The 16,223-nt window shown below is 33.0% G+C and overlaps 1 protein-coding gene across 1 annotated transcript; it reads left to right on the forward strand.

Moving 5' to 3' along the window:
- The first annotated feature begins 2,006 nt into the window (after positions 1-2,006).
- On the forward strand, positions 2,007-15,237 carry LOC149409318 (uncharacterized). Its single transcript, XM_089649826.1, has 11 exons — positions 2,007-2,111; positions 2,331-2,441; positions 4,545-4,743; positions 5,279-5,357; positions 5,881-5,946; positions 6,150-6,246; positions 7,690-7,809; positions 8,454-8,495; positions 8,720-8,819; positions 9,213-9,321; positions 13,023-15,237. Exons 1-11 carry the CDS (start codon positions 2,073-2,075, stop codon positions 13,072-13,074), a joined length of 1,014 nt encoding a protein of 337 aa, XP_089505952.1. The 5' UTR covers positions 2,007-2,072; the 3' UTR covers positions 13,075-15,237.
- Positions 15,238-16,223: the final 986 nt, after the last annotated feature.

Raw genomic sequence — 16,223 nt, forward strand, 5'->3', positions numbered from 1 at the left:
TAATTAGGGTTTTGTTACTCACAAAGATTACACTTGTGTTACATGTGCAGTAATTCAAATGGGATGCTACAGTGGTAAATTGACTTTCCACGTTATAAAAATCGACATTCTTGATTGATTTGACGTTGGAACAGGATGTTTAAAATGACAACATTCTATTGTTTGCTGTAAATTAATAATATCGTCTGAAGCATTTTTCTAGGGTTTACGGTGTATAAGGTTTTTATTTTTAAAAATATAGGTACTATATTTTTTAAATGTTCCGAATAATAAAAACGACTGCATTTTTTGGTTTCACCGTGAAGATTAAATGCACAAAATGAAAAATGTTCGCCTTCGGCGCATTCTCCGATGTCTTTATAGGTCTTATGCATATCCATTTAGACTTACGATATGCCCTGATTACAGAAGCCGTAGTTCCATTGGATGGTATACATTTGCGACCCAAAACGCAAGTCGAGCCTGGAATTATGGGAAAGGAACGAAGCAACCGCAAGCAGCGTTTCGTGCCACTTGCTGTTGCTTCATTCCTTTTCTATTATTCGAGGCTCAGCTCACGTTTTGGCTCGCAAATGTAATTGCACCATTAAGTGGGTCTTTGGCTTAACCATCTCGTTGAAAACAAAATAGTGAAAGGATTTGATTTTGATGATGTGATTTCTAAATTTCCCGAGAACATAGATAGGAAAAATAAGGTTTTAAATGTGAAATGTCTATATGGGATTGTATGGCGAGCGATGTTTATTTTCGTTGTGATGTTTCGTTGGGCGCGCCTAGGGTGGTAAAATCGACGTTTGCGTAACAAGCTCGGCAAGATGGGCTTGTATGAACCACGCTTCATTCGGCCAGCTTCGCGACTCGTTGGCTCTTTCCGCCCGGGCGCCAAAACTCTGTGCGGGGAAGGCTCATCGAAGAGTAAACTTTTGGGGTTGTTTTGAGTACCTGGAGCTAATAAGTATAGTTTGTTGTTGTGTATTGAGACTTTCTTCAACGTCAATACATTCGCTAAAATCTATTTTCTTGAGTAATGTGTGGTATTTCTGTATTGAAAAATGATTCGTTTACGAAACAACTTAACCACATTAAATAATATTTTTTTAATTTGTAATGTGGTTTTTTATATGTGCATATTTAGATAGTAATAAAATTAATTTTTTGTTGTCAAAAATATAAAGACTAAGTTACTACTATTCTCACTTCCTACAAACACAATTTCGATGTTTCATATCTGTCTGGCATTGGTGCGGCTGGCTCTGCAGTAAATGAGATTATGGTGACGTCCTCGGGAGTGAGATTCTGAGCAATAGAGCAATACCTCTACGTGGCTCTAAGGAGTGATAATTGGTCATATACAAGTTATAAATACATGGGTGTAGCCAAGAATTTTAATCGTGGAGACCAAAAAAAAAAAATTAATAATTCCGTGTGGGGCCCAAATGATTGAATTTGACCCGCCCAAATATCGCTTTGAGAATTTTGCGTCGTGTGCCAGTAGAACTATTGTTGTCTGGTTATTTTAATAATTCAAATTATTTTGGAATTTGTCATTGTTTTAAAATATTTTGGTATTTTTTCCCATTCGTAAAAATATAAGCAGTTACCTACTTCATTTTTGTTAACCCTTTTTATATTGCAATCTTCATTTTGCTTCATGTGTCGTCTGATTCTGATAATATTATAATTATTTCATGTGTTTGCTTCTTAGTAAAAATTATGATTAGCTAGAAAAACTATTCGAGAGATTTTTTATCTTTAAATAATGTGATGATGGCTTTCAAAATCAAAATTTATATATTCCTTGTAAATTTAATCATTATTATAAAGCAAACTTATCACTTGGTTAAATAATTTAGTAATATAAATGATTATCTCGATATTTTTCGAAACAATTTTTGTCGTCCTGCCTGAATTTAACAGTTTAGTTACATTTTTTTTTTATAAAATCATAGAATTGAAAACCGAGGTGGCCATCTACGACAACTTTCATCTATGGTAATAATTTGACAGCTCAATAAATAGAGTTCGCTAAAACCCAAGCACAAATATTATTTTTGGCAGATTCATAAGTTAAAATGACGACTCATTCCGAAATAGAAGACGAATTATCAAAAGTAAGTTTATTTCGATTTGGAGGTTAATATTAAATTATTTCGTTTCGAGACATTTTGATGTTTGCTTAAAAAAATAATGATTTTCATGTTGTATAGATATCTGAAGGCTTGAAGATAGAATACCTGCTTTTAGTTTTTGTTTTGCTTTGTTTATATAGGTTACAGGCATTCAATCTTAACGTGAAATAAGTTCTTACATAGTTGAAATTAAATTTTCAGGCTGCATTACTGCGAGAGTTGGAGGAAGCGAGGATTAGAGAATGTCAAATGGAAAAGACAGTTCGGTGGTGGACCGCTTGCACGGCGGGCTGGAGGCAGAAGTGGAGTAAGGTAAACCACTGATTGACACATCTTATTACCAAACTAAACCTGATTTCAGCCATTGTTGATCATAATAATTACACTAAATGTCCTACACTCATTTATGAAATGTTTATTGAACGATTGTTTTATTATTTCCTGTGGCCTGTAATCCGTACCTACATACCATACTATAATTGTTAAAAATAAACCTTTTAATATTGCTCTAAAATACCTACATGTATTTATGTTTAGCATTATAATGTTAGGTTAATTATCATAATAATAAGTTAAGTATTATAATAATTAACCGGTCAGTGGCTGAGTTCCACCCAGGCGAGGTGATTTCAATTCCTCGGCTGGCCAAGTCCTCCATCATAATACAAGCAACATTTTCCGTTTCTGTGGTGGTAGTAGAAGATTTTCAAATATTGTCAGGTTATTCGTAACCCGGGAAAGTTTGCCTTTCTTTTTATAAAAGATAAGAATATTAAGTTAAGTGTTAAGTATTAAAATAAATATGAAAAATGAGAGAATTCTTACAATGAAACTGATTGCTCAGTTTTGTAAGATATGTGTGAAATAAAATGTGTACTTAAAAAAACTTAATAGTCATACTAAAAATTAAATTCAAAAAGCGTACTGTCATACTACTTCATTGTTAGGGGTCCTTGAGGCGAAATGATATAAAAAATTTGCTCCATATAAATTTAATGTAATCGTTAATATTACATTTACATAATATGTAGAACATTTATAGATGCGTGGGATACATACATAATAATAATGTCTTCATTTGTATCAGCGATGGGCACAATCGATCAATCACCGATGATTTACTTATCTTTTTGACCATAGAAATATTTCGTTACATTGTCATGTACAAATCGATTCAGTCAAAAATCATCACGCAGTCCGAGACAATCGTTTTGAAACGTTATCAAACAACAAATGAATTCTTCCTAAAATAATAAATAGATGCTCCAAAAAACAGTTGTTTTGAAACGTCATCAAACAAGGAATCGATTCTGCCAAAAATCATCACACAGTCTGACACAATCATTTTGAAACGTCATTGAATATGGAATCAATTCTTTTAAAAATCATTCGAATCCCCAGCCGTCACGTCATTGGTCAGAATTAATCGATATAAAAGCAGTCATGTCATTGGTCAGAATTCATCGATTCCCAAATCTGAGATATGTCAAAAATATCTCAGATTGCTTGACAAACGAGATATTCCCGTGGGTACATTGTGTGTACTACCTAATATGATTTGATATTCATTTGGAATTACGCAATTATTCTTTTGTTATTGTCAAATGTTGGAATGTTAGGTATTAGCTGTTTAATTACGATATTATCTACCAACCGAAGAAGCTACGAGTTTGTGAACAATTCATTCATTTTTTACGTTACTATTTAGGAAGCCAGTACATTTAGTGTGTTTAAAAAATGGCATTATGACTTATAATAAGTTGGGAAGGTTATAAATCATTGCCAGTAAGAAAACATAGGTTTTGCCTATTTATTACAAATGAAGTACTTACCTACCGAAATGTTGCCATACCAAAGTACCATATTTTGTCTATGTGCCGCAGTAGCAATAGTTTCATTGATGAGGTAATACCAAATTATAATGTAAATTCCAATGAGCAATACAAGGGGCTTCAGTAGTGCATCAATATAAATCTTCTGTATCTAATAGCCATTTTCTTACATTATATTTGACTTCAGCAATACAAATGCTATTATTTTTAATTATCATTGGTAGTTAATTAAATATTTTGGGTACAATATAGTTTTGGGTTCTTTCACTGCATTTATTGGTACATTTCGGAACCACCAATCCTTCATTTTTAGTGAATCTTGTATGTTTATGATAAACTCTTTCCGTATACAAGGAATCAGACAATGTGACATGTTGACTTACAATACTATAAAATAATATTTCATATATTATATTGTATATTAATAGGTGTAACATTCAGAGACTTGTATATTAATTTAATGTACATTTTAAAATGGACATTGCCAAACTATTCACATAAAAGTTGGGAAAGTGAAATACAGCCTACTAGACATCATATACTTGTATTACTACATATTGAATTACTTTTTTAATATTCTTAGGTTCGCCACGAGAGAGACTCTTTCAAGAGGCAGGCGAACTCTTCAAACACTCAACTGAACAGCATTTTGAATGAGATCCAACAAATATTGAACAATTCCCCGAACGATGAATCCAACTCTGCTCTGACGTCCAAATTAGAAAGCATTCTCCGGAAATGTAGACCAAAAGAATCTCATACATCACCTGAACCACTTTACGGTAAGAGACCTATTTATAGATTGATAAGACATAATAAATGTATGGACATTTGTAAATCTCTTGCCCCCTACCCTTTGGCCCAGTTTTTGTTCTAGGGACTTTAATGTTTACCACACACTGTGGCTAAAATTCAGACAATAAACATAAACTCGGCAGACTGACGAACGGCATCTCTTGCCATTGGAAAGACTAGGGCAGGTTTGCAAAGTATAGTACAAAGCTCCCCGATGTTCGAACTCACTGCTCCACCGTAACACACGAGCTCAAGGTAAACATCACTGTGGTTCTAGGATTGTCCAATCATTTTCTATTAACGAACCTGGTATTCGACGGTCCATACTAAACCAATTTTTTTTTCTAATCTAATAATCTTTCTACATGTGCTCAGAAAATTAATCATCTATGTTCCACAGTATTTGATACCCTTCCCTGTTTGTAACACATGAACATGAAAAAATCTTTCACCTTTAGTGCTTCAGCTAGCTGTAGAATAACCTGCCAGCTTTTATAATTCAGAATATTTATTTTATTTCAGAAGACACTGGCAAAACCCAAGAAGACGAAGAAGTGAATATCGGTTCTGGAAGTGATTTCAATATTGCAGATCTTAAATTGTAAGTTACTTTAACTTCTTATAGAGATTTATTTTTGGCCGTGAAAATCTCAAATCATATCTGCTTTAAATTCCTTCACGAAACCTTCTAAAATTGAGTGATTTAGGTTCTTATGAATATTTTAAATTTTATTAGATGATATAAGAGAGTATTTAAAAATAAATTGTTTGACTGAGGATTGAACCTTCCTCCCCAGGGAATGATGTCAACCTCACTAACAACTGATCCAACTCCCGATTGGGTAGAACCAACATTTAATTTGTATATTGCTCTAATGTCATCCAATTGCAGAGAAATGCGTATATGTCCACTAATGTATAAGTGCCACCAAAAGTTGATAGAATGCATTGTAATCAACAACGAGCCTCTCTGCCAAGTTTCAGCTTGACGTGTTGTGAAGTGGGTTAATTTCGACTTCCAAGATTTGCATTCATTCACGAAAACAAAATAGAAATTAAAATAGAAGTAGGTGGAAAATAATCATATTTCTTACATATAAACAATTATGTATTACATTTTTCAGAAAAAATCCATCTAAGGATAGAGCCCAGGAGGAAGATTTTTCCATTCAAAAAGACAAAAGTAAAAGGTGCAGTTCCCGTTTTACTATGAAATATTTTTACATTAGCCCCCTTACAATAAAAGTGTTTCGAATTTTACCCAAATGATAAACAATCATATAAGTATGATAAACAGTTTGTAAAATTTCATTTATTAGTACGGTCCTAGAGGTATTTTTCAACATTGTGTTTTTATTTAAAAATTTAACTTAATTATTTCCTTTGTTTTTAGTGTGAACCCACAATCTTCAAAAAGCAAATCCAATCGGGTCTCACTCTCCGTTGATCAAGAAAAGAATGAGTCTCTTCTAGAAATTATGTCTGATGAGGTTTGTTAGAACTTTTCTCAGTATCACCCACACATATATTATCATCCCTACCTTACTAACCTTTTCATTTAAGTATTTGGACCCATTGCCTCAACAAAGCTCTTTGAATGTCTATTGTAATCCTGGTGTAGTTCACTTTGCCACTTTCAAGCAAATTGTTTCCAACTATGCGTTATGCAGTTTGCATTTACTAAATAATAATGTTATCAGTCAGTAAGAATCTAGAACAACTTGGAGTCGAGCATTTCAACTTATTGATCTTTAATGTAATACAGGTTTTCCAATAAGAGGTGTTATTTTGATATTCAATCGTAAAAGATCAATGGTTTCGTTGCTTGTGTGGCACGTAGCGCCGTCTTGTTGAAAGTAAACGTTGTCCAAATCAATACCATCCAATTCCGGCCATAAAAAATCATTAATCATCTCTCGATAGCGCAATCCATTCACGGTATTTTGCTCCAGCCTCATTTTCAAAAAAGTAAGGTCCAATGACTCCGCCGGACCACAAACCGCACCAAACAGTCACATGTTGAGGATAGAGGCTTTTCAACAATAACTCTTGGGTTTTCCAAGCCCCAGATGCGACAATTTTGCTTGTTGACGAAGCCACCGAGGTGGAAATGGGCCTCATCACTCAAGACTATTTGCATTTGATTCACTCAAGTGAATTTTAATAATTTCAATGCGTTGTTGAAGTGTGTATCGTTCCATTTTTATTAATGGCGTAGTTTCTACCTGTCAAATGTCAAAAAATAACAGCTTCAAAAGTAACATCTGCCGAAATAGCGGGCTATTCAAAATAACACCTCTTATTGGAAAACCCTGTATATGTACTTTGTTTTCTCTTAAGTAAGTTTGAAATCCGTTTTAGCTTGAGAAAACATTATCAAACTGTTTTTAAAGGACGGATTTATTTTTATTTTCAATTAATCATCGCAAATTTCAATTTTATCTTATTTTCCATAATTTCTTCACCAGAGTCAGGAAGCCTTTTGGCATCTGGGACACCCATTCAAAAATGTACTCACAACAATAATGTGATTTATTTACTTTTTGGGAGATGTGTAAAACTGTAACAATATTTTCAACTCCTTTAAAATGAGTGGTTTCATTGCTCTCTATAATGTGCTTCACAATCTTGGAAAAAATTATGTATTATTTCTCCATTTTTGGGTGTTGTTATGCTTAAAGGAACCGAGTGGCTATTTTAGGTACTTATTTTAATTTTTGAATAGATTGAAGTGAAAATGTCTCTCTTTTTGCAAAAGAAAAAATCGTGTTTTAATTTCCTTGGAAAAAACAATATGTACGAAGTTTCTTTTAACCATAACAAACCACAATAGAAGAATCATAAATATTTATGAAAATTATTAAAAAAATATATATCGAATTTGTGATTTTGTAATCCTCATTGCGAATATGTATTTGCTTTCTTTCTTTAAGTTGGAGAGTATATCATCGGAAAAGAAAAGGCTCCATAAAGACATTGAGAATCTCAAATCTAAAAAGATTGTCCTGAACCAAGAACTTCGGGTCTCTCAGCTGGAACTTGAAACATTGAAGGTTGGTAATATTCTATAATCATTTATTTTACCTCCTATTAGGCCCTTCTTCCACAGATACAGGCAATATCCGATACTCGACGATTCAAGTATCTTGGCAACTACCCTCATACGTCTGCGCGGAGTTACGTACACAGTCACATGATGCTGACATTTTGTAAACTTGTCGGTGAAGCCAGTCTCCCACGACTGGCTAGTCGAAGTCGTTACCACTCAAGTCATCGAGACTTGAAACATGATGGAGCAATATGATAGTCTAGCAAAATTAATAGTCTGATGAGATGATGAGATATGATGGTTACTTGTGTCAGACACTTTGTGCTTTAGATCAATGCAAAGAACAAAACAGTCAACAAAAAATGACAACTACGACAGTTGCGAATGAGGTTATGAAAGCTAGTTTTGACGTTTCGAGAGATTCTGGCGAAGAGTAGCGTCGTGTATGGACTGTGCACCACAAGTTGTTTGCGATGTGAATACGCAACATCAGTATTCGACACTTGCATATTCCTGTGGAAGAAGAAGATTCCAATGACGTTCAGGCATGCTAACATGCTGCATCACTGTTAGATGCCAAGGTATATATTATAATATGTATATTTCACATTTGTATCTTGCAGATCTATAACTTCATTTATATTTCAGGAACAACAACTGCAGATACGTGACACATCTCAGCCTACTGAGGTAAGGATATTTTTCTCTTATATTGTATTATTATTATTTCAATGTCATGATTGTATTTTACTGGAACTAACTTGACTTGGTACTCGCACATATTCAAGCACGGTATTCTCTGAAAATGATATTTCCATGGTGGTAATGATACTGTAACTTCTTTTATAAACCATAATAATTAATTTGACTGAAGCATGCCAATTTATGCTCTTTATTTAACTGATCTTTTTCAGGCAACTGGTCCAGACCCCGACAAGGACCGGCTTCTCATTGAAAACTCCACTCTTCGTTCACAGATAAGAGACCTGTGCTATGAAATATGCATTGCGCAAGGTAGGCCGTACCTGCGATCCTTACAAATACATTTATGTATCATAATTAATTACTGGTTATACTCATATATTTCTTTAAGTTGCATTTAAAAAAATATGTGTAGTAATGTTTTCACAAATGATTCTAATTCTATGTGACCTTATTATAAATGACTTTTTTTTGCGATGTAGCGAATGTAATAGTAACAGAATGATTTTATATTTAAGATCCGATTCCATTGCGATAGTAGGTTACGCTCATGTAGTTTGCACTTTGCCCGCAAGCTACTTGCTTTATGGATGTGGGCCTATACGTTCGTTTTTATTGTACTATTTATCATGTTTTTTAAAAATGCGAACTGTCCGGTATTTTAAGTCTGTACTAAAAAGTGTTTGTTTTCATTTATATTTTCAGAAGAGATAGATAAAGTTTCAGAACAAATCATTCAGCTCAAGGAAAAAAATGAGGAATTTTCGGAACACAAAATGACCTGCGTAAAAGAAATAGAGAGACTGAATCTAAGGTTTGGATTATTTATTTATTAAAACTGCCTTGCCTTTTAAGTTCTTTGATATTTTATTTATTTACTCTCCAAAGTTTGAGACAAAATAAAAACATAAGCCACTCATCTCAGTAGGGCAGTTCTGTGTCAAGATGATTAGCAGTACAATTTAAGTGAAACAGTGTTAACCTACATATAAAATTAATAACAAATTATTACTTAAATAAACATGACACTACAGTTATTGAAGCTATAAATTCTATAGTTGGGTAGTACATTTACAATTGACAATAGTAACATTTCACTGAATACCAAATATTACAAAGTATGTATCTGTGATAGCTCCCGTCATGGGGTGTCCACACTAACCATGACAAGAGGGCTAGCATGAATTATTATTAACGACAAATAAAAATAATTAAATAACGACATGGTGATAATGAGCACAAGGAGACTGACTAAATTTACTCCTTGTAGCCATCACTAGTTATATCAGAAATCTTTTTTTTATCGTCGTATGAACCTACCTTCCTACCTCTACTATCATTTTGTTCACCAATGTATACCTAATATATTTTCAAATTATGAGTACAAAAAATAGAAAATACTTAGTAAACTAGTAAAATACACTTTTAATGATAAAACTAGCCTTCATTTACCTGCTACACTGCTACATGGCGCTGAAGCCATTTATCCTTTTCAGCATTGATATATTTATCTTTATTGCGAGAAATTCGCAAATATAACTTAAAATACACATTAAGTGTGCGCAGTGTACATCTATATAAATAAAAATATTAATGTTTGTTTGTTCAAAATCTTATACCTTCAAAAGTTCTTTACCATTTGCTTTGAAATTTTGACACAACTTTGCATTCAAATACGTGTGTGTTTTTTTATACCTACATTATATAAATGTCTCCAGTGACAGTTAAAAACATGCTTTTTAATAAAACAGCGCCATCTGTTGGACAAACATGTTTTTTTGAAAAACAGCGCCATCTGCACAGACACACTGAACCACAGCTAAAAAAAAAAATGGACCCCGAAAATCTAGTTCCTCGGCTGCCTTTTCAAATTCGGGTAGTATCTTTAGAGTAAATTCGTAATAATACAAATTATTTAGAATTTTCGCAGCTGATTACCGCCGCGGTCAGCCCTTCAAGTTCAGTTATTCAAAGTAAATTCATAAAAACACCACACAATATTTTCAAACTTTCGCGGCAGGCCTCTTAATTTAGGATATTCGACGTAAATTCGTAAAAATATGATATATTTCCGCGTAAATTGATTTTTCGCTGCCGATTTTCGTCGCGGCCGACCCTTTAAATTCATATATTCAATTTAAATTCGTTAAATTACGATGTATTTACTCGTAAATCGATATTTAATCGAATTTACTTAGTGGGTTTTCATTTCTTGTGTATACTATTTGGTATTATATATTGTGTTATTATATACTATCTATTAATATGTATAATATGTGTAAAGAAATGAAAATAAATAAAGTAATAAAAAAAAATTTAAAAATTCGCAGCCGATTTCGGTCGCGGTTAACCTTTTAATTCAGATATTTGATGTAAATTCGTAAAAATATCTGCGTAAAAAGAATTTTCTCGGCGGATTGTTAACACGGTTGGCCTTTTGAACTTAGATATTTGGAGTAAATTTAATAAAAATACGATATATTTACGCGTAAATCGCAATTTCGCTGCCAATTTCTGTCGCGGCTGACCATTTAAATTCAGATATTTGGTGTAAATTCGTAAAACTACGACATATTTCCGCGTAAAACGAATATTCTCAGCCCCTCAAACTTGGATATTCGAAATAAATTCGAAAAAATATGACATTCATGTGTAAATCGATTCAGATTTACAAAATAATAATACTAATTAGGAAGATGTAAAATGTTAATTTTTCGAATTACAGAACAAATTTTCGTGCACGGACAAAAATGAATTTGGAATTACGAATTAACAAATTTCGAATTAAAAAACTATTTTGTATGAAAAAATATTTCTAGTTATATTTTTTTGGCGAAAATTTCGAATTACAGTGGTGCCTCACACAACGAACGCCTCGCACAGCGAATGCTGCACACAACGAACTTCCTTTTCGTTCATTTCACGATTCATACAACGAACTTCGCTTCACACAACGAAGTCGCCCGATCTTCTACGATCACTGCCGATTAATTGCATCCTCCCGCGCAGGCAGTCGTTAGACTCGTTAGTCACTGCGTAGTACGCTTAACTTACGCACGTATCGCAGCAATCGTTCTTCATTACGAATTAAATCGCACACGTATCACGGCAGTCGTCCTTTTAAGATAAACTCAACATTTTTTTTATATGATGGGTTCTAAAAAAAGCAGGAAGGTGATTTCTCTTGAAATGAAACAGGAAATAATTAGAAGGAGTGAATGTGGGGTAAAACAGTGTGACCTCGTCAAAGAGTTTGGCCTCAACAAGACCACCATTTTCACCATTTTGACAAACAAGGATGCAATAAAATCAGCCAAAGTAGCCAAAGGAGTATCAAAACTATTTAATGAAAAACATAGATCTTCAATCCACGAGGAAATGGAGAGGCTATTAGCGATTTGGATTAAGGACAGGCAGGTGAAAGGTGACGTAACAACCCAAGATATTATCTGTTACAAGGCCAAGATAATTTATGAAGATCTAAAGAAAAACATCCCTGGAAGTAGCAGCAATCAAGATAATAAAGAAGATTTCAAAGCCAGCAGGGGGTGGTTTTTTAGATTTAAGAAAAGGTATGGAATCCACAGCGTTAATATGCATGGTGAGGCTGGCAGTGCTGATAAAAAAGAAGCAGAAAAGTTCTCTATTAATTTTCAAAAATTTATTATGGATGAAGGATACTGCCCACAACAAGTGTTCAATGCCGATGAAACGGGTTATTTATTCGGGGTTCGGGTTTCGATTATTTCTTAAAATTAAAAAATGTGTGTTTTTTTCATTATGTTTTTAGATGTATCTAAATAAAAATAATAACAAAAAATTTATCTTTTTTTTATGTCATCTTACCATATTTTATGCTACAGAACGAATTATTTTTTTTAACATGTATTGTTATGGGAAAACGCGTTTCACATAACGAACTTTTCGCATAACGAACTTGCTCCTGGAACGAATTAAGTTCGTTGTGTGAGGCACCACAGTACTTGTTTTTTCAAATTATTGGTGTTCGAATTAACGGGGTTCTACTGTAGTTATAAGTTGAGGTTTCTCATAACCAGCCTCGCTAGGCTAGCCTGTGTTGAGGCAGTCATTTTACAAGTTACTTTATAATACGTATATATTACAATACAATATGTAAATCACTCAAAGGTATAGTTAAATTAATAATTTAGAATTTGCAAGAGTGGACCGGAAAAGGCCCTGTCATAACTAAAGATCAAAATAATTTGGTTATTTTTGAATTTTTTTTGTGTATTTTTTTTTATGCTATCTTGAATATGGTAACGTGTTGTCACAAAGTACCTAAAGTTTCCTCGACCGAAAGTAGTATGCATTTCAGGAATTTGGAGTAAATCTTTGTTAATATTTTGAGTATGGCGAGTGTTTAATCTTTTTGCGTAGTATTTATCTATATTTATATATAGACGCTTCAGGATTGTTTTTATGTATATCTGCTGAACTGTATTCGGCAGGTTAATTAAAAAACTACTTAATCAGTGTTTCTTTTATTTTTAGATTGCAACTATGTGGGTTTTACAACGAGCCAATCACCAGTGAGAGACTTTAATGGACTCTTTCTCAACAGATGTGTTCTACATAAATGCATGAAATCAAACTGAAAAATATAGAGATTAGTTAGTTAGATTAAAAGATTGTTTTTTGATACTGGTACCCAAACGTACCACAAAAAAATGACACGAGGCTCCCAATATGTCATTGTTTTTCATGTATATATATGCATGTACCTATATATCATCTAAACACCGTCTTATCCAAAGATATTAGAAGAACGAGATATGCTATATTGGCCGCCGGACCGTAGGCGGAGTACTACCTAATTAGGGTACTTTGAATACTATCGGGACGTGTACGCACAGAAATCTGTTCTATGTATTAGTGCGGATACCTTAGCGTAAGCAAAGGTGTGCAGTAGTATTGGTGAACAAAACCGGCGACACTGGGCAAAACAATTCCTCACAGTATGAACTGCTCATAGCACATCTCGTTCTTCTAATATCTTTGATCTTATCCATGGCGAAGCATAGAAGACAAAAGCCATAGCTACATTTCAGTAGTGGTCCATGATTTTTCAGTTAGATAGATTGGTACTATTGAAAAACACAACCTTATAGATGGTGTAGCTAAAAATATTGTAATTTTTTTTTTGCAAATTCTATTTTTATATGAAGGTTTTGAGAATTATTTTAGTTAGTGGGAGCACAACTTCCCCAAACTGAAAATTCGTCATTCAAAATAATTTTTTTTTTAAAAATAAAAACATTTATTTGGCGCTGCAAGAATTAGTGTAGTATTTTTTCGGTTTTACCACTCTAGCTCACTGAATGTCACAGACTGCCACTTTTTATAATATTACATTTTACACAGAAGTCAATGAGGACAAATTGTATTACATTTGCACCACCAAATAATAATTTTACTACAGGGCTGTATTGTATAAATAATATTTTAGAATAATATTGAAACTAGATTATAAAATGTTATTTAAATAAACTGGATGGAATTCCAAACACCAAAGTCATTATTTTAGGAAAGTTATAAACATTGTTTACATGGTAGCTTTATGTAATTGTACCCTTACTGATTATATTATTATAGTATCTCAATCAAAATTATGAAATATGTAGTGGTTACTATCTAGTACAAATTCTGCAACCTTATTAAATAAGATTAAATCTGTAGGTGTCTTTTTAAATAATAGTGTAAATGTTGAAATATGTGCATTAAAATCATAGACATCCAAATCAATTGACGAGCCAATCAGGGAAAGGGGAACAAGCCAACTTGCGCGGAGCTCGTGAGGTGGCGGACTGTCTCACTTTCAGTGATTTATCAATGAATGAATCTGGCAGTATACAGACAACTCATTTTAATATCATTATTCAGTCCTCAAAAATAAAATCTGCTTACTAATAACTAGTACTATTTTACAATGGCACACAAATTGCTGGCTGCTTAAAAAAACTTAACTACATATATCCCATATCGGGTACAAAAAAGTTCAGGTTTGTTTCCAAAATTTCATATTTTGGTTAGGCTATTTAGTTAGACACTTTTATAAATGTGTTATAATTTAGCCACCTCACTCAATTTTGGCGTCACTACGCCAGGCGATTAATTTAAAACAAAAATTCATTTCTTGTGCAGAAAATTCCCACAGTGGACAGCGCTGTAAACCTTTGCCTTACACATGGTCTGTTTATTTCAATGTGCGCTCTTCGTTGATCAATGTATGTCTGATGTCATAGTTTATTCAAAGCATTCTCGAACCCTCCCGTTGCCAAAAATATGGTCATACCCAGATATTATGTTAGGGCAAGTCTATTAATTTGAATGTCTATGATTAAAACTCTCTTTATGTTACCAGAAATAAAAACCTATTACAAATTTGGCCAAACTGAATGCGTCCATAATAATAAAATATCTACCACTCTTTGCATCTAAGGTTTAAAATTACAATGTGTTTTTATCCATATTCCGGCACACCTTAAAATTGTTCTACATACTTTCATTCAATATTATGTATAAATTTTGATTTTGTACACACTGTTTTTGGTGTCACCTTTCTGTACAGATTTAGTTATAGTTAATATTTGTCTGTTGTTTCTCATTTAACTTTAATATTTAATTGTTTTCTGACAAAAAACAGTATTAAAAAAATACTTATACTTAGGTTCCTACATAATAATGTAAGTACATAATATACAGTTATAAATGCATCGGGATATTTGTATTAAAAATCCTGAGGCATTTATTATCTATAAGCCATTTTTTAAATTTATTTATGACTCCCAAATATTATAGATTAATTTTATTTGACCATGTTCCTATTTTAACACCACTCAAAATGGTTTGCCATAAAAATAAGATTATAACTGACATACTTTTTTTTCTGTTCAATCTTTATTTTACATGAGGTAGGACAAACTGAATGAAATATAAATTGTACACCAAAATAGAAGGTCTTTTTTCCTTTAGAATATAAATGATTATCCACATGCAAACTTCACAAAGCAGTTTAATACTTACCACCTTACTAATTAGATTCTTAGATTAGAGTCCAATGTTGGAATGGTAAAGCCGGCCTTAAGCCTAGTTTTATGCCGTTTTAACCAAACAGATACTGAAGGTAATAAGTCAGGTTTTTCACGCTTCTGACCTTATGCAATGCGTTTTATTTACACTGCATTTATAAGTAAGGTGTTAATTTATAATGATGTATTATTTCATAGTGCAATGCCTTGATTTATCATGATCATGAACTACCTACGATCAATTGTGTCACTTTTTCAAAAAAGATTCCATCATTTGATTTATTGGCTATAAGCTAATCAGCACCCGGGATGGGTGTGGCGAGCGACTGCATATAGGGTTATCGGATCGATCGACCTGGGACTAATTTGAACAGGAACCAATGTCCCCACTATAGACTTCCAAAATGTCCTAACATGAAGTCTGGGTATCATTTTATTATTAGTTAATTATCTACTTCAACTAATGTAATTTTTTTTAAACACTTTATAAACTATAAATGGCGCCACTCCCCAATAAGTAATTAAACTACAATAATTTCTCTATTGAGTTGGGCAATTTTGTTAAACAAAATATATAATTTTTAGCGAAAATCGCCTCGAACTATCTGTATTTCTAAAACTATTGTTTAATATGTTTATATATTTAAGAATTAAAAATTCGAAG

Source organism: Hesperophylax consimilis, chromosome 31, assembly GCF_061612785.1.
Source record: "Hesperophylax consimilis isolate HC1 chromosome 31, BYU_Hcon_1.0, whole genome shotgun sequence".
NCBI classification, from domain to species: Eukaryota; Metazoa; Arthropoda; class Insecta; order Trichoptera; family Limnephilidae; genus Hesperophylax; species Hesperophylax consimilis.